Source organism: Elephas maximus, chromosome 10 (assembly GCF_024166365.1).
Source record: "Elephas maximus indicus isolate mEleMax1 chromosome 10, mEleMax1 primary haplotype, whole genome shotgun sequence".
NCBI lineage: Eukaryota > Metazoa > Chordata > Mammalia > Proboscidea > Elephantidae > Elephas > Elephas maximus.
Genome location: NC_064828.1, coordinates 94012032 through 94031972, shown reverse-complemented (window position 1 = coordinate 94031972; position 19941 = coordinate 94012032). Strand labels below are relative to the sequence as shown.

Genomic DNA, 19941 nt, shown 5'->3' with positions numbered 1-19941 from the left:
CCACCAAGGAAGAACAGCCAGGAGCAGAGCGTTTCCTTTGGACCCAGGATCCCTGTCCTAAGAAGTTCCTGGAACCAGGAGATAGAGAAAGCTGTAACCCTGAAGATAGCAAGAAGTGGTGGCAGAGAAACAGCAGCAGGAGAGACTGGCAGGGGATGGTACCGTGGGCTTCCCAGCCCACAGAGTGACAAAGCTGCGTGCTTTTGGGAGGGAGACTTGCTGGTGGAATATGGTGCCTCTGGGCTTTTATTAGCAGAGCTAAAAGAGCTTTGTAATACTTGCCTGAGCAGGATAGAGGCTGAAGGGCCAGAGAGAGGTGCGCCTGCAAAACACCTGGGAAGAGGCTGTCTTGATGGAAGAGCTGTATCCTGAGTGTTCCTGAGCCTGAGTTGCAACCTGTTACTTCCCTAATAAACCCCATGATCTTGAGTTTTATCTGTGAGTTCCGTGCGTCCATTCAGTGAATTATCAGACCCAGCAGAGAAACAGAGAATGCCATGGGAGGGACAGTTGGTGTCAGAATCAGTAAAGATGGCAGGAAGAGGAGGTATGTCTTACCTCCACCTCGTAGGAATTGGCCTTGGGTTGTTGATCTTGATTCTCCTTCCCCCTTCTGGAAAGTTAGAGGAGGTCAGATGACGACACCACACTATTTTTAGAAATGTCAATAATACTAGGATAAATAATACTTTGTTTTTTAAATTAATTTTTTAATTGTATAATACATTCTTAATGGTGATTGAAGAGTGTATAATTGGCACTTAGCACTTATGAGTCGGAATCGACTTGACGGCACTGGGTTACTGGGAGTGCTTTCTGCATTTCTTCTTGAGTCAGTTATATTGAGGGGCTCTCAGGAACTATTTTTATGGCTCTCCATACATCCTACCCTAGATGCTGGTTATGTGGTATGAGCTTTTTGTTGATGTCAGTGGCAGCTCTACTCTTATTCATTTCTCTCTTCCTCGTCAATTCTGTCTGGGGAGCTGTAGTGTTGGCTGATGATAGACTGGCATCTTTTGGTGAGGGAGGACCTCTGCCACCACAGCTGCCTTCTGCATTGTGGCACTCAGGTTTAGGTGGTTCCCTCAGCTAGCTGTGTGAATCAGGTACAGTAATAATTGAATAAAGTGCCCATGATTTTATCACCAATGAAAATAATTAATTTCTACTTTTTACTGTAATTAGATTAATTTTTGTTAGTACAGTATTTATGAAACATACGTAATTAAAGTTTGTAGTAGTTGCTTAGTATTTCATATGCTTAAAACGAATGAACAAAAAGCCAGGCTAAATTCTCAGATATATCTCACCTTAAGTGTTGATATCTCTGCAGGAGTTCTGTCAGATGCAGGAGTTTGAGCATCTTTTATTGCTCAAAGTAATTGAAATTAATAGCCACGACTTTGTGTGTGGGGACTAGTGACACTCATGGTGGAAAGTGTGATTCTATTTTATTAAAAGTATATAATCCTTAGTAGAGGTAAGTCAATTTTTTTCCTGTATTATGTGACAATTGAACATAATGTTTTTCTTTTATTTAATGCTGTTAAGGTTTTCTATTTTACCATTAGATTCAGATACCCCATATCTTCACTGACTAATAAGGAACACTTGATAATAATGTGTTCCATTAAAAAAACAAAAAACTGTCAGGTACATGTGCCCATGGTAAAAGTGTTAAAAGCTGAACTGGAAGGTTACCCAAGAATCATGCTAGTGGTTATCCTGGGGAGCTAGGGCAGTAATGGTACAGGGTAGGGAAGTACTAAGACTTTATAATGTTTTAAATCTTTTATTAAAAAATATTAGAAGCACACATCAGAATGATAATATTTATTAGTTCGAGGTAGTAATACATGCCTATTAGCCTCCGTACTATTCTATATTTGAAACACTTTCCCATATTATTAAAAACAACTCAACATTTTCATGAATTACTATTTTTATTCAAGTTAAAACTCAAACTGCCTGCTGGTTGGAGGTGCCTGACACACAACTTATATCCATTTAAGTTATCTGCATATAAACAATTATTATAAAATATTTGGTGCTCTTAGAAAATCAGGTTGTTCTAAGGATGGTTATATTGTTCTTTGTTCTCACCAACAACTGTTATAATAAACACCTTGACTTTTTCAATATCATCTTTTTATTTTGCCTCATGATTTCTTGAATTCAATTTAGTTTCTGGAAATATAACTTGTTAAAATGATAATTATCATGCTTTTAGCTATAGGATTTTGCTATGAAAGAGATAGATGCAAGGCGTAATTACTTTTTCAGTTATAGAAGAGATAGAAGAAATGTTGTTGTTAGGTGCCATTGAGTTGCTTCTGATTCGTAGTGACCCTGTGTAGAACAGCACAAAAAAAAAAGCCAGGTCCTGCACCAATCTCTCAATTGTTGCTATGTTTGAGCCCGTTGTTGCAGCCGTTCTGTCAGTTGAGGGTCTTCCTCTTTTTAGCTGACCCTCTGCCTTACCAAGCATGATATTCTTCTCCAGGAACTGGTCCCTCTGATAACATGTCCAAAATATGTGAGATGAAGTGTCGCCATATTCACTTCCAAGAAGCACCCTGGTATTTCTTCGAAGACAGTTATTAGTTCTTCTGGCAGTCCATGGTATGTTCAGTGTTCTTAGCCAGCACGATAATTCAAATGCATCAATTCTTCTTTGGTCTTACTTGTTCATTGTCCAGCTTTTGCATGCATATGAGGCAGTTGAAAATACTGTGGCTTGGGTCAGGTGCACCTTAGTCCTCAGAGTGACATCTTTGCTTTTTAATACTTTAAAAAGGGGTCTTTTGCAGCATATATGCCTAATGCAATATGTTGTTTGATTTCTTGACTGCCGCTTCCCTGGGTGTTGATTGTGAATCCAAGTAAAATGAAATCCTTGACAACTTCAATCTTTTCTCCATTTATCATCAGGTTGCTTATTGGCTCAAACCCAAACCTAGTGCCATCAAGTCATTTCCGACTCATAGTGATCCTATTGGGTTTCCAAGGCTGTAAATCTCTACAGAAGCAGACTGCCATGTCTTTCTTCTGTGGAGCTGCTGGTGGTTTTCAATCGCTGATCTTGTGGTTTGCAGTTGATTGCTTTAACCACTGCATCAGGGCTCACTGGTCCAGTTGTGAGGATTTTTGTTTTCTTTATGTTGGGATGTAATCCATACTGAAGGCTGTAGTCTTTGATCTTTATCAGTAAGTTCTTCAAGTCCCCTTCGTTTTGCAGCAAGCAATATCGTATAACGTGCATATAGCAGGTTGTTCGTGAATCTTCCGCCAGTCCTGATACCCTGTTCTTCTTCATATCATCCAGCTTCTCAGATTATTTGCTCTGCAAAGGGATGGAATAAGTATGGTGAAAGGATATAACCCTGACACATACCTTTCCTGATTTTAAACCACACAGTGTCCCCTTGTTCTGTTCCAACGGCCACTTGGTCTAAGTATAGGTTCCTCCTGAGGACAACTAAGTGTTCTGGAGTCCCCATTCTTTGCAATGTTATCCATAATTTGTTATGATACACACAGTTGAATGCCTTTGCATAGTCAATGTCTTAGTCATTTAGTGCTACTATAACAGAAATACTACAAGTGGATGGCTTTAACAAAGAGAAATTTATTTTCTCACAGTCTGTTAGGTTAGAAGTCCAAATTCAGGGCATCAGTTCCAGGGGAAGGCTTTCTCCCTCTGTCGTCTCTGGAGGAAGGTCCTTGCCATCAATCTTCCCCTGGACTAGGAGCTTCTCTGCACAGGAACCCCAGGCCCAAAGGACCCGCTCTGCTCCTGGTGCTGCTTTCTTGGTAGTATGAGATCCCCACACTCTGCTTGTTTCCCTTTCCTTTTATCTCTTGTAAGAAAAAAGGTGGCACAGGCCACACTCCAGGGAAACTGCCTTTACTTTGGATCAGGGATGTGACCTTAGGAAAGGTATTACAATCTCACCCTAATTCTCTTTAACATAAAATTACAGTCATAAAATGGAGGACAAGTATGCAAATACTGGGAATCGTGGCCTAACCAAGTTGACATATATTTTTGGGGGGCATAATTCAATCCATGACATTCCACCCTTTGGCCCCCCCAAATTCATGTCCTTGACACATGTAAAACACATTGACCCCATTATAACAAAAGTCTTAAATCAGCTCCAAGTCCAAAATCCAAAAATTCTTCTTCATCTGTGAAATCTAGAATATAAATTATCTGCTTCCAAAGTACAGTGGTGGAACAGGCAGGCACAAGCTAGACATTTCCATAACAAATGGGAGAAATTGGAGGGAAAGAAGGCATTACAGGCACCAAGCCAGTCAGCCGAACACATTACATTAGCCCTCAAGGCTTTGAAAATAATCCTTTGTTCTCTGAGATCATTTACACAATAGCCCTGCCCTTCAGACTCTAGGTATTGACCGCACAGTCTGGATTCTGAGTGGAGGCCCCTTGGCCCTGGGCTTCAGCTCTACCTTCTAGGCCCACTGGGAGGGCAACTCTGTTCCCTGGGTGTTAGGTGCACCATTCTTCTAGTCCATCTGAGTGGCAACTCCACCCTTAGAAACTCCAGAGGCCATGGCTCTGCCCTTTGAAACCCCTGAGGTAGCTCTGCTTCTTGTGTTCATTGTCTCTTCAGCTTCTGCTTCCTTGTTCCTTGGCCTCTCAGCCTGCAGGCCTCACTCCTGCAACTGCCCTTCTGGGGCAAGTGTTCCAAAGTTCTGCATTTCTACCAATAAGTACCTTTGTACTTTTAGACATAGTAATGGAAGCAAGAATCAGAGAAGATAAGTGAGGAAGGAAGTTGAGAGTCATGGACAGGGGAGAGACATGAGTATTTGATAAGATGTTGTCTAGCCTTGTCTCAGCTAGTATGAAGAAGTCAGATGTCCATTGGTTTTTTTTTTTTTTGACACGACAAGGACAGATTCTATTTGTTTGTAAAACATAAGTTCACAGCAGCAGTCCTTTCCTGCCTACTTATTTAGTTTTATTTGATCCATATTTAAGAAAAATGATTGTGTTGTTACCAATTGCCAATCTGACACAAAGAGTCCTTGTCTTTTCCCGAGTAAGAACGCACGCAAAAGGCAAACTATCTTCGGCAAGCTTTGTTTTGCTTGAGTCAAACAAAAGGAGTCAGTGGGTGACTAAGCCTCTCCAAAAGGCTGACTAGAAAAGGGAAGCAAGGCTAGGGCTTATAGGGGTTCGGTGGAGACAATATAGTAATGAATATTTAGTGGGCTTCTTTCAAGGGGCAGGTTCTTCTCAGAATGACAGTGCATGTTAAATAAGTTGCGCGTGCATATGGAATCCGAGGTGGAACCTGCTGTTATTCAAGATGAAGTCCTCTCGGCAGCCCTTGGCATCACTTATTATGGGATATAGTGCAAGCGTACTGATCTTTGGCACTACATCACCATCTTCATCTTTGGAGGGCTAAGGAAGGTTAGACAGCAGTCACACTTTGTTCTTCTGAGCATGCGGGAACCTGTAAAGGGGGAAGGGACTAGAAAAACACTAAGAATAAAAAAAAAAAAAAGAAGGAGATAGTAATTCATGGGTTGTTTCAGCCTTATCTCATGTTGACAGGGTGTGGTTCCTGTTTACCCAACTTCTACATGGTAATCTTTTAACAGCTCTTTTGTTCCACCAGCACAGTTAACCCTGTCTCACTTTCATTAAATGTTCTAGGATCTATACACATTTAGCAAATCCACTTTATCACCTCCTTAGATCTACAGTCATGTACTTTCCAGATGCATTTGAAATAAAGATTCAAAAAGCCCAGAATATTCTCTGTCATCAAGGAAAAGTTTCTTCACACTGTACTTAAGTCAGAAAAAAAAAAATACCGTTATAAATTTTAGGAAGATTATAACAATTAGTGTTAAAAGTCAGGTTAACCCTCTGTTAAGCAGAAAATGAGAAATTATGGAAATACTCAATAAACTTTTAGTTTTGATCAGTTGAGTTTTCTCTGATGTTTCTTTGTTCTAAATATGTTTAGTTTCTTCAACTTTTATAAAAAGTTTTCTGAAACTTTTGAGGTTGTCTTGATTCTTGATGAAATATATTTTTCTGTATTAAATAGAAAATTGAGAAGAAGATTGGAAGAAAGCATGTTTAGAGAATTTTTACTGATTAGATTATACTCAGGATGTTGTTTTCTATTTTGGTAGTGAGGATGAAGATGCCATTTCCTCATTTATTCCTTCCAGTAGAATTTGTACCTCTGGTACAGCCTTGATTAATTCTGCTGTATTTTAAATTGAGGTCTGTGGGAGTATTCACTGTATTCTGAATAGGAATTCTCATTTCAGGCTGCTCTGTGTGTGTTTTGTATTTTTTGTCGAAAGGTACGTATGTTCTGTAATATTAGAATGGACATCAGACTAATATTAACTAAGAGACCTGTAGGTCCAAGCTTCAGGGAATATCTGTTTTTCTCAACTGTAAAGATAACATATCTGTCCCATTTACCTTACAGTGTTGTTGGGAGACTTAAGTGAGATATCATATGTGAAAGGGCACTTAGAATTTGGAAGCATTGAAGAAAGCTAAGGGATTATTATTATTTGTAGTTACAAACAACTAAAATTATATCTGAGGAATTGCTTTCAAGGCAGAAAAAACAAAGAAGGGAGAATTATATGGGAAAGTGACTTGTTTTTGTTGTGTTTTCAAGCTATATGTATATATATATATACACACACACATGTATATGTGTGTGTGTGTAGAATTTACAATATGCCAAAGGATCAAAAGGTAAATAACTAATCTCTTATTTCCAGGCTCCTTACTAAATTTTTAATTTTTTACTATTTAATTGACCTTGACTTGAATTTATTTTTAAGGAATTGTGTACGTCAATGGCAGAATCTTCCAGTGATTCAGACTGCTTCCGCCATCAAGACCAGTTGAGTCGATGGGCCACAAGGTCAACTCACAGGGGAACTCAAAATCACCCTACAGTAGATGTCACCAAGAAGGTCAACACTATAACAAGTACTTTACAGGTTAGTTCAACAATGGTTGAATTTAATGGATTTTAAATAGTTTGATCTGAGTAATAATATCAGACAATTTATTAGTTTTCTATTGCTGCCATGACAAATTACAACAAATCTAGTGGTTTAAAGCAACACAGTTTTATTATATTACAGTTCTGTAGGTCAGGAATCCAATACAAGTTTCACTGGGCTAAAATTAAGGTGCTGTCAGGCTGCATTCTTTTCTGAAGGCTCTAGGGGAAATTCTGTTCCCTTGCCTTTTTCGGCTTCTACAGCCTACCCACATTCCTTGTCTTGTGGTCTTCTTCCTCCATCTTTAAAGCAATAATGGTGGATTGAATCCTTCTCACATCACATCACTCTAACTTCATCTGCATCTCTCTTCCACTTCGAAGGACACCTGTGAGTACATTGCCCGTTTAAATAATCTAGGATAATCCAAGACAATCTCCTTTAATCATATCTGCAAACTTCCTTCTACCTTGTAAGGTAACATATTCACAGTTTTCTTTAAATAAGGTAATAACAATATAAACCAGCATATTTCCCTCTTAGATGTCAGAAAACTCAGAACTAAATTAAATGTTAAACCACGATAGCTCCTTTTGGGTACCTGGGACACTACTTCTTTGTTCCTCTAATTTTTTTTTTCCCTAATTTTATTTTTTAATTTCCTTCTGTGCATCTTTTATCACTATGCTATAACTCAAAGTGAAGTAAGAATAAAATTTAAAAGTGATTATACATGAACAAAGTGCTTACAACTGTTTAAGACAATCAGGGGGATATGTATTTCAGGTTCATTCATGATCTATGCAAGTTCTTTAAATTTTCTTGCTGTATTTAAATGAACAGCACTGAAGATGTATAGAGAGGTATAGGGAAATTATATTCATTTTGAAATACCATATTCCACACATTTTAAGAACTTGGTGCATTTCTAGGTTAATTTCAGTAGTTTGAAAGTCATGTATATATTTCTAACTTTCTCATAGTAGGAAATACCTGAAGATGGCTTACGTACTCAAAGAGATTCAGTTGCTGAAGAATTACTTGATATACAGGGGATCAAGTGGCAGACAAACCATTAAAGATCTAAAATTTCATGATTTTATTGGTGCATTAATTTTCTATTGTTACCATAACAAGTTACCACAAACTAAATATCTTAAAACAACAAAAATTTATTATCTTACAGTTCTTTGGGTTAGAAGTCTGACAGCAGTCTCACTGGGCTAAAATCAAGGTGTTGGCGGGACTGAATTTCTTTCTGGAGACTCTAGAGGGAAATCGGTCTCACTGCTTTTTCCAGTTTCTAGAGGCCGTCCACGTTCTTTGTCTCATGACCCTCTTCCTTTATTTTCAAAGCCAGCAAAGGCGGGTAGAGTCCTTGTCACATCACATCACTCTGACTTCCACTTTTGTCTTCCTCTTTTAAGGACTCTGGTAGTGCAGTGGTTAAGAGCTATGGCTACTAACCAAAAGGTTAGTAGTGTGAATCCACTACTCTGTCCTATAGGGTCTCTATGAGCCGGAATTGACTTGACGGCAGTGGGTTTGTGATTTCATTGGGGCCACTTGGATAAGCCAGGATAATCTCCCCATTTCATGGTCCTTAATTTAATGACCTATAGAAAGTCCTTTCTGCCTTGTAAGGTAACATATTCATAGGTTCTGGGGATTAAGACAGGGACCTCTTTTGGGGCCATTATTCTGCCTACGATAGACTCAAACATACCAGTGATGATAAAGATGGTACAGGACTTGGCAATGTTTTGTTCTTTTATACATAAGGTTGCTGTGAGTCAGAGTTGATGGGACGGCAGCTAGCAATGACAGTGTCCTGCCTGTCGCAGTCAGTAAAGATATTTAAAATATATGGTAGGTGGAGAGTGTTTGGGAGAAAGTGATATTTTCAAAGAAAGTATTATGGAAATGAAACCAGTAGGAAATTACCACAGTTTAGCTCCTAGTGAAGAAGAGGCAGCTAGTGGGCCTTTAGAGAAGTTGCTTATGGTTTCGGTAGGCAGATTATTTATGGATTAGTAATATGGAAATGCCATTTTGATTTAGAGGCTAACCTTTGACAGTATTTGGACATTTGAATGATGGCAGATTATAGCCTTCACATAGAAGGGCATGGGAAAACAGGTCAGGGAAAGGGTGGCAGGGTCACACTAAGAAAAAAAAAAATTAGAAGATTTTTTCTTCTCATTAATCCCTTGCTTTTCTCTTTTTTTTTTTTTGTCTTAGCTAGGATACACATAGGTTTTGACTTTTAATTGCTTTCACTTAGTGTGCTTAGACAAGAAGAGGCTTATTTCTGAGGGAGAAGCCATAATCTACTTAAAAAATCAGAAGGCTTTTTCTTTTTTTTAAACTTATTTAAACAACATAATGATGGATTTTGAGGGTATAGATCCTTGCACTTTTCCATCAGTGAGTCACATTAGTAAGTATATATTTTTTCGGAAAAAAAAGTCTCCATTAATCTTTCAGTGTAAACCTAGCATAAACAAAATGTAATCAAAACCATTTTTGTTTCAGTTACAACTAAATTTATTATTGATAGCTACAGGTTAAAGGATACTTTAATCAAATTCTGGAGTGGAGTAATAATTGAAATAATATCGATCCTAATAATTTACTTCTTATACACAATTTACTAATTTACTCTTTCAGAATTCCTCCTCTGTCAAGAGGGTGTAAATTTGTTGAGGTGCGTAAATTTATAATGAGGATTCTTTTCAATTTATAATTTTGTCGTGTACTGATTAGGGAACCTTGGATAAGGATTTAAATTACGTTCTTCACATTTCACACAAGTAAGTAGGAGATGGATTTCAGATTTTCAGTGGCGTTGATAAGATTTATTTGATATTTATGAAGGACCTTGATATCCAACTTAACTATGATATAAATTATACCTTTTATAAACTGTTGACTTAGCTGTTTGACATACTATTAAGGTCCATTAAGAAGAAAAATGTTTGGAACAATTAATAAAGTCCATTTTCTTTCTTAAGGACACTAGTCGGAACCTGCGACAAGTGGACCAGATGCTTGGACACTATCGAGAATATAGTAATGAACAGGCGGGTGCTATAGAACAAGTAAGAACATTTATATATGTTTACATTTTCTCTTACCTACCTTTCTGAAAGAGCAGTCTTTGGAGAGTGCTTTATTATTTTGTAGTTTAAATTTAAGTTAGCTTGTTAGATGAACTGCCAACTAGCTTAAAATAGATAGGATTCTTTTGAATTTACAAGCTTTATAGCAATAGGGAAAGAATACCGAGTATGAATTAAACTGAGACGGGCTAAATTTGGGCCAAAAGTACTCCTCATGGGGAGTTAAGAATTTTAAATGTAGCTTATTATAAGGTAATAATACATGTGCATGTTCCAAAAATAGAACTCCTCTCTCAGAGTCTCTTTCAGTTCTGCTCCACAGAGGGAACAATTTTGATAATTTCTTATATATCTTTCCAGCGTCCTCTATGCATGTATAAGCATATGCATGTATTTCCAACATCCTTTATGCATGTTCAAGCATGTGTAAGCATAGGAACCATATAAAAATAATGTTTTGGAACTTTCCTCGTTGAATAATGTATTTTATATCACTTTCTATGTGACTTTTTGTAGCTGTTCCTCGTTCTTTTGAAAAATTATACAGTATTCCATATTATGAGTGTTTCCACTGGGTTTTTTTTTTTTATTTTTTGCTATCATAAACAATACAGCAGCTACCAGTATTGTACGCAAATTTTTGTGGGATTATATAGGATTCCTGGAAGTAAAACTGCTGAGTTAAGGGGTATGCATTTTGAAAATCTGCTATATATTTCAAAATTGCCCTTTAAAGAATGTACCAGCTTATATTCACTTCACATGCGAGTATAAGAAGGAAAGATACCCCAGAATTCTGGGACAAAATTAATATTTTTTATTAATGTTTTGCAAATTCTATTTTTTCTTAGATTTTGTTAACTCATCTTTTATAAACTCTTGGAAAACCAATTAAATTTATTCCTTCATGTTCCCAATGATACGTATATTATCCTTTAAAAAGAAGATTAATATTACACTTACGCTATAATGATTATTTTTATACTTATCCATGCTGTACTGGATTGTCATATAACTCCCAAGTTGTAATTCGTGAGTTGTTTTATTCGTACAAAAGTATAGTAATCAGTATTTGTAATTGTAAGCTAATTGCTTTACCACAGGGGAACATATCTTTTCTCATAAGGTTTTCTACTATTTTCATTTAGAAAATAAATTTGGGCATTTTTATACTTACAGGATTTTTATGACTTATGATGTTTTTGACAGATGAAGCCACATGTAGACTTTGCATATTTGGATAGCTCATGAAATGTTTTAGGTTTAATTACCTTTTTAATAATAGGAGTTAATTCTTTGCTTTCTAATTAGTGAAAAATTAAAACATTTTTGTTAACTGGTAGCAGAGAACAATCCTACTTTTTCATGTTAACTATTAGATGCTTATTTTTGCGAGCAAATTTCAGAAAATGAAATTATGTGTTAGAGAAACTTCTGTACGGATGAGCATCGGAAGCATGAAATGTGCTCTACTGTGGCGTTAAGCCTCAGTGGTAGGCCTAACGTTGAATAATGTTGAACTCTCTGGGGGAATGCTTTTTTCATGGGAGGCAAATAAACTCAACAGTTATTTTATTTCCACCTGAGTTGTAAGTACGTTTAATGCAAAGCCACTCATTTAAAAAATGAGACAAAGAAGAGCAAGAGTCTTCCCTTTTGCTTCAGGCTGTTCCTTATTCTGGTTTCAAGTCTACTTCTTAGTTTCAAACAGTTGGTCTTCAGTGTTCTTTTCCTCCAGCGTACAAGGGAATTATGTGGCTCATTGACTTATGTTACGTTGTCCTGACAAAGCAATGATTTTCACCCTGCCATCTAGAAGCTAGCTGGGGAGCACCTGCCAAAATCTATGGGAAGGCTTGCAAGTCAGAAAGAGTGTTTCTCATGAGAAGTGATTGTGATGCACCCCTCCCTGAAAATTGCTTTCTTAGTATTAAAATCTTTATTGCTATGAAATACGTCATACCTAAAAAATGAGTATATGTAATATGTCAAGCCTCAAGGGATTTACCTGAATCTTTCTATCTTTACTCTTCAAGTCTTTAAAATGATTCTAGGATTATTCATTTGACTTTTTTTCTTTCTTTTTTTAAGTTTTATTTAATGATAATTAGATGTGTATTCTGTTTAGAGAGGGACCCTGGAGGGTAGGTTTTTTTTTTTTTTTTTGAGATTATGCTGCAATTTCCACAAATCCTCTTGCCGTGGAGCCTGTTGTTATTTTTTTATTCCAAACGTCCTTTAACAGGTTAATTCATTTTAACCAGTGTCCCAATGTGAAAAATATTCTTTTTATAAATAGCTTTTGCTTAGTTGAAATTAGCATTTCTCATTTAAAATATGAAGAGATTTCCAAGAAAATTAGATCAGTTCTTTTGCCTGAGGGAAAACAGGAACATTTATTATTAACTTAGATTTCATAAGTTAATTTATTGCTAAGCCTCAGTAAATGGATATAAATGATATGTATATATTTAAATATTTATTTTCTTGGGGTTTAACTTTGTGAACATAGTTTACCAATGGATGAAGGGAAGAGTTTAGACATATAAATATTCAGCATGATGTTTTCTTTCTGAGAGGATCTACTCCCAAAAAGGGAACTCTGGGAATTGTTCCTGTCGATATTTAAGGACTAAGGGTCATAAGTCACGTGGAGTCTCTTCTTTGACTACTTTTCCTTGGAATGTATAAGGTTTCACTGTTTTTCCCTTGAATCTTTACAACCTCCAACCTAGAAGTCTGTGCTTTGCCTGTAGTATGTGAAGGCCTCTCGGTGAGGAGTTGAGCAGTGTTACAGGCTCATTGATGGGGTCCATGGTGTTTCATAAAGAGATAAACGACACCTGTCTTTGTATAGTCTCTTTGAGAACTCTCCAAAAGCTTAGTGTGCCCCAGGAGCCTTTATCTGTATTAACTCATTTAATCCTTTTAGCAGTCCTATAAGGTTTTTTTTTTATAAGGTAGATACCGTTATTGTCATCATTTTTAAGATAAGGAAACTGAGACACTGGATAGTTAACTAACTTCCGCATGGTTTCATAGTTAGTCTGTGACAGAGCCAAAGATAGAATGTTATTCCCAAACACAGTGTCAGGGTTCGTTTACCTCACTGAACCATGGCTGCTCACATTTTCATGAAACTTTGAATTTGTATTTCTGAAAATTGGGACTTTGGAATCAAAGTTTTAAAGGTTACATAATTGTACATCAATAAATTAGATTTTGGAAGTTATCTTAGTGATTAAAAGACAGAGGCCCACTGTCACCCACGTAGTTAATATTAAAGCTGGTAGAATGTTTAGAATGAGAGTTATATGGAAGCATACGGAAACAAAATTGGAGAGAAACCTGGTCTGAGCTAGAATTGGCCTTGGGCCATTGTCATCGTTGACAGTTCTAGCTGCCATGTAGGCAGCGTGGCAGCTTCTGAGAGCATCAGTTTTTCTCTTCTTCCTATGCAACAGCCATTGTGTTTTCACTAGCCTTTCTTGGAACTGCTCCAGCCAATGACCCATATTTAGGTCGATTGTGTGATTTAGGGTCTTTGGGCTCCATGACATTCATGATCTTAAAGAAATGTCATCCTGCATTGTCTCTCATGTTATAAATTTCTTGGGTGGTCTGAGAACATGTGGGCCAAAGAGGACATGCGGGAAAGGTTTTATTTTAAAGCTTATTATGGAGATTTGGAACACATTATACTCCTGTGCTATACAGTGTAATACATTAGCTTAGTTTTTTAGAATAATTCTAGAGCTGTGTGTGTCTATCCATGATATCAAAATGGAATGTCTTCAAGAAAGAATATTCAGCATAAAAAGTTAATACCTTCTACAGTGGATATCTGGGCTACAGCTGATGAAACTAAAATAGTTAGTATTGGGTATAAAAGAAAAATATAGTTCTCTTGTTTCAAGTTGCAGATTGATTAAGTTCATTTTTAAGGTGAAGATTGACTAAAGTCTAGTAATATCAAAATAGAGTTTAGAGACTTGCATTAATAAGTCACTTTTTTTCTAATTAAGCAGTCTCATTAAATTTTCCCTCCAGGAATAATAGGATGTTGGCCATCTGCTGTGTAAACTTTGGAAGAATTTCAATATTAAACTATAAAGTCCATGTTTCACCTTCTATTTTAATGGGTTTCAGTTGTCAAATATCCTTAGTGGCACCCAGGAGGGTAATGTTAATGGGTTCAAACCAGACACTGACCACTTGTAATTTCCTGAAACTGAAAGTATCCACTCCTTTCTCTGTGGCTGAGCTTCACTAATTTTCCTGAAGGTAATACTTGTTCACCATCTTTTAAAAAACTTTAATGTTAGCAGTAAGAATCTGTAGGAAAGAAAGTTTCATTAAACAATTAAATTCTCCTAAGAGCTTCTTTTTGTACACATATTTCAGATCTTAGGAATTAGGTTCTGAGAGTCTGTTGTTTAAAAATTTATTCTCAAGTCTCTCACAGAAGTACTGGACCGGAAGATAATTTTTACAGAATTTTACTTTGAAATGAATGGAAAAAATGTAGACTTTGGAGTCAGACTTGAAATTGAAAACTGATTTTTCCACTAGAAACTAAATCATTGACATTGGGCAAGTTACTTAACTTTTTTTAAGCCTGAATTTCATCACTTGAAAAATGAACATAATCATGTCTCCTTCATTATAGCTAACATTTATTTAAGTGCTCATACTGTTTTAGGTGCTTGCTAACCATTTATTTTCTTGTTATTTCTTTATTTCCTCCGGTAATCACCACCACAAATTCTTAATGTAATACCTGGCATGTTATAGACACTCAGTACATGTTACTTACCTTTCCTTGAATTCACTGGGTCTGACTTCATTTGCTGTGTGTATCACTGTGACTCTAAAAAACAATGTATTATTGCAACATTGAAAGTGATTTGTGTGCCTAATTATTTTCACTTCAATGTATCTGCTAAATTCAGTAGCTGATACATTGATTTTTCTCCCCCTTATGCTTGTGAGTGAATTCTGTCCGCCCAAAATAAGTAATATATTGCTATTAAGAGCACCTTCCATTTTCGATGAATTCTTATTTACTGACATTCAAAATCTTACGTGGAAATATTTAAAAAATTATTTTAAAATTGTGATTAGAACATGTGATGTATGGGATTTTCAATATTGGTATTTCATTTAAAAAGAAAATAGTTACACAAATAAGAACAGTGCATAATTTGAAAGGATTATTCTGAATTTTGGGAAAATTATTATGGACTTATATTTACCTAAACCAGCATATGGACAGAGGTTTAGGCACAGCAGCAGGAGCTAATGATCTTTCAGTAAATAAAAAATAAAATAGCAGCAACCATCTTAAAAATACATTTCAACAACAGATGGTGGAAGCAGAAAGATAAGCAAATCATTAACTCGTACTCATGTTTAATTTTACATATTTTTCTTCTTTTTCTCTTCTTCCTTGTTCTCTTTTCCTTCCTCCTCCTCTTTCTTCCTCTTGTTTTAATCATAGAAGATACACAAAAACCGTGTGGAACCAAAATAGTGCTCATAAAATTAATTTTATACCAAGGTCGTTTGCAGTCTGTTGCCACATCAACCTTGGCATTCTGTAGAGAAACAGGAAATAGAAGAAAGCCAAGCATAAAACACTTAATCAAAGGGCCTAGAGATATTATTATCCTGGGCAAATTTTTTTGAATGACCTCTTTTCTGGTTCCAGTTTTGTCTTGGATTCTGTCAAATTGACCCTTAACATTTGTAAATGGAAGTAATTACATTTTTTTATATCAACATTATATGTATGTCTACACTTGCAACACAAACCATGTCCACAGTCAGGAGTGCTGTAGACACTGAATGTTTGCTAAATACTAACTGTTTAGTGTCAGGTAGAAATACAGCTGACTGGTTAGACAGAAAATATTTAAATGTTTCCAGTTTCTACTGGGCTGTGCAGCTAAGTAGATACAGTAATCGATACATGACCAAATTTGCATGCATTTCTGTATAATCTTTGTTGTGTTAAGAGAGGCATTTTCCTTTTTTAAATAATTTTTATTGTGCTTTAAGTGAAAGTTTACAAATCAAGTCAGTCTCTCACACAAAAACCCATATACACCTTGCTACACACTCCCAATTACTCTCCGCCTAATGAGACAGCCCGCTCTCTCCCTCCACTCTCTCTTTTCGTGTCCTTTTCGCCAGCTTCTAACCCCCTCCACCCTCTCATCTCCCCTCCAGGCAGGAGATGCCAACATAGTCTCAAGTGTCCACCTGATCCAAGAAGCTCACTCCTCACCAGCATCCCTCTCCAACCCATTGTCCAGTCCAATCCATGTCTGAAGAGTTGGCTTAGGGAATGGTTCCTGTCCTAGGCCGACAGAAGGTCTGGGGGCCATGACCACCAGGGTCCCTCTAGCCTCAGTCAGACCATAAAGTTTGGTCCTATGAGAATTTGGGGTCTGCATCTTTTTTTTTTTTTTATCCCACTGCTCTCCTGCTCCCTCAGGGGTTCTCTGTTGTGTTTTTGTCAGTACAGTCATCGGTTGTAGCCAGGCACCATCTAGTTCTTCTGGTCTCAGGCTGATGTAGTCTCTGGTTTATGGGGCCCTTTCTGTCTCTTGGGCTCGTAATCACCTTGTGTCCTTGGTGTTCTTCATTCTCCTTTGATCCAGGTGGGTTGAAACCAATTGATTCATCTTAGATGGCTGCTTGCTAGCGTTTAAGACCCCAGATGCCACTCTTCAAAGTGGGAGGCAGAATGTTTTCTTAATAGATTTTATTATGCCAGTTGACTTATATGTCCCCTGAAACCATGGTCCCCAGACCCCTGCCTCTGCTACAGTGGCCTTCGAAGCATTCCATTTATTCAGGAAACTTCTTTGCTTTTGGTTTAGTCCAGTTGTGCTGACTTGCCCTGTATTGTGTGCTGTCTTTCCCTTCACCTAAAGTAGATCTTATCTATTATCTAATTAGTGAATGCCCCTCTCCCTCCCCCCTCTCGTAACCACAAAAAAATGTTTTCTTCTCAGTTTAAACTATTTCTCAAGTTCTTATAATAGTGGTCTTATACAATATTTGTCCTTTTGCAACTGACTAATTTCACTCAGCATAATGCCTTCCAGGTTCCTCCATGTTATAAAATGTTTCACAGATTCCTCACTGTTCTTTATTGATGCGTAGTATTCCATTGTATGGCTATACCATAATTTATTTATCCATTAATCCGCTGATGGGTACCTTGGTTGCTTCCATCTTTTTGGTATTGTAAACAGTGCTGCAGTAAATATGGGTGTGCATATATCTGTTCGTGTAAAGGTGAGAGGCATTTTCTTAGTATGAAGATAAAGGACAATTTGAAATAAGAAAGTGTTTGAGGAACCTAAATGGGATCTCTAAATGGTTTCCAAAATTTTAATCTACTTTAAGTTGCAACATTTTGAATTTTTTTACTAAGGTTGTTGTTTTTATTTATTTTTATTTTTAAATTGCATCTTCATATGTATAGAAGCTCATTATTTCATGACTTTGATAATTACTATATTTGTGTGGAAACCCTGGTGGTGTAGTGGTTAAGAGCTATGGCTGCTAACCAAAAGCTCAGCAGTTCGAATCCACCAGGTGCTCCTTGGAAACTCTGTGGGGCAGTTTTACTGTGTCCCTTTGGGTTGCTGTGAGTCGGAATCGACTTTGCGGCAATGGGTTTTAATTGTGTGGTGATCTGCTTCCGAAAGGTCACAGCTGTGAAAACCCTGTGGAGGACAGTTCTACTCTGAAACACATAAGTTAGAATCAACTTGATGGCAACTGGTATATTTGTGTGCAAGTAATCACTGCTCCTAGTTTATTTCTCTTAAGGTCTCAGTGAAAGTAATGGTAGACACCTTTTAAGAATTTCCTCATAACTATTTTCAGTGTTATTTTTTCCCTCCTTAAAGAAGTCCTGGAGCCCTTGTAGTGCAGTGGTTAAGAGCTTGGCTGGTAACCAAAAGGTTGGCAGTTCGAATCCACTAGCCACTCATTGGAAACCCTATGGGGCAGTTCTACTCTGTCCTACAGTGTCGCTATGAGGCAGAATCAACTGGATGGCAACTGATTTGGGTTTTTTTTTTTTTTTTAAAGGAGCCCTGATGGCGCAGTGATTAAAAGCTAGGCTGCTAACCAAAAGGCCAGCGGTTAGAACCCACCAGCCTTTCCATGGGAGAAAGATGTGACAGCCTGCTTCTGCAAAGACTGACAGCCTTGGAAACCCTATGAGGCAGTTCTCCTCTGTTCTGTAGGGTTGCTAAAAGTTGGAATGAAGCAATTACTGATGCCGTATATTGACCATTGAAGCTTATGCATGGGGCTCTTTGCCATTACCCTTCTTGTCTTATGCAAGACAGATTTTATCAAACGATTTATTTCTCAGGCATTCCTTTTTGTGGAGTTAGTTCCTAGTTTCCTTTTTAGTTCTAGGTGAGAGGGAGTAAGTGCAGTCTCACTGAATTCAGCTGTAAGACCTCTACTGAATGCATGGAGAAGCTACTCGGGGACTCTGAAAGCAAATACAGGCAGTCTTTGTTGCATGAATTTCAGTTACCACAGTTCAGTCAGATAACGTCAGTCCTTAGACTACATGGTTTTAATTTTAGTTTTCATGGTGTATTAATTGTGAATAGTGGTTTACAGGAGGAACTTTGCCACTTACTCTTCCGTCTACTCATCACTATGTAAATAGCAGATGCATACCATGATCAGTGATCAATTACGTAATTTCTTTCAAAGTCTGTCAGTTATTGGTCACAGGCAGCAAAGTGTGTAGTTTTTGTCTCCCAGTGATAAACCCACATGCTATTTTACAAAAATGGATAACTGAAAAAGAGAATTGGCCAACAGATGAAATTGCAGCAAAGAACAAAAAGTGATAATGCTGGAATTAAAAATTGAATCACATGTAAATGGAATTATAGAAGAAATAACTGAGACTGTGGGAATATTGACACTGTTGCTGTCTGAGCATCTCGGCATGTGCAGTCAGAGGAACTTAGTGAAGTGACTTTTAGGGTGTGACAAACTGTTCTAAAGAGCTTCTCCAGATTAAAGCATCCCATTTCTTTATTCCATTTTTTTTTTTTAGCAGTTACACTCATTGTCATTAGTAATAATAATAAAACTACCACTTACTGAACAAACAATCTGTCCTAAGCATTGTTCTAATTATTTTACATACATTGTCTTATTTCATCCTCAAAATAAAACCTATGAGAAGGTTATTATCTGATGGGGTAGATGAAAGCAGGAGCAAAAACAAAAGTATAGCTGAGGAAAGTTCTGTCAAGCTTCCTTTTGGTCCTGAATCATGATTTTAATGATCACATCTGTTATGGGGAATACCCGTTGTTGTCTGGATGATCAGTTTTCATAGATCGGGTTTGCATTGTGGTAGATGCTTTTGAGTTATATGCCTTTTTTTCCAGTTCATTAAGCTTGTCAATGAGTCCATTCTTACTCATAGTGACCCTACAGGACAGAGTAGAACCACCCCGTAGGGTTTTCAAGGCTATAAATCTTTATGGAAACTGACTGCCACATCTCCTGCAGAGCAGCTGGTGGGTTTGAACTGCCGACATGTCAGTTAGCAGCAAAGTGCCTTAACCACTGCACCTGCGGGGCTCCTTCAATCTAAAGGCATATATCATTTTTTTCATCTCACTTATTTTATCAGTTTCCAAAATAATGAGTTGGTTCTTTAGCATCTGTCAGTAGTGACCAATGGTTTTTTTTTTTTTTCTTGAATATCATTATGAACTCACAGGTG

The 19941-nt window shown here is 37.2% G+C and overlaps 1 protein-coding gene across 10 annotated transcripts in view; it reads left to right on the top strand.

The window, feature by feature from the left end:
* CEP128 (centrosomal protein 128) overlaps nucleotides 1-19941 on the top strand; it is a 523299-nt gene that overhangs the window by 30868 nt on the left and 472490 nt on the right. For 9 of the 10 annotated variants that reach the window (XM_049899764.1, XM_049899760.1, XM_049899762.1 and 6 more), the window contains exons 2-3: nucleotides 6862-7023; nucleotides 10044-10130. In XM_049899764.1, the coding sequence (XP_049755721.1) occupies nucleotides 6877-7023; nucleotides 10044-10130 (234 nt within the window). In that variant the 5' untranslated portion in view covers nucleotides 6862-6876. Of the gene's footprint in view, nucleotides 1-6861; nucleotides 7024-10042; nucleotides 10131-18263; nucleotides 18418-19941 lie in introns of those variants that run through there. The other variant, XM_049899763.1, reaches the window with a different exon arrangement.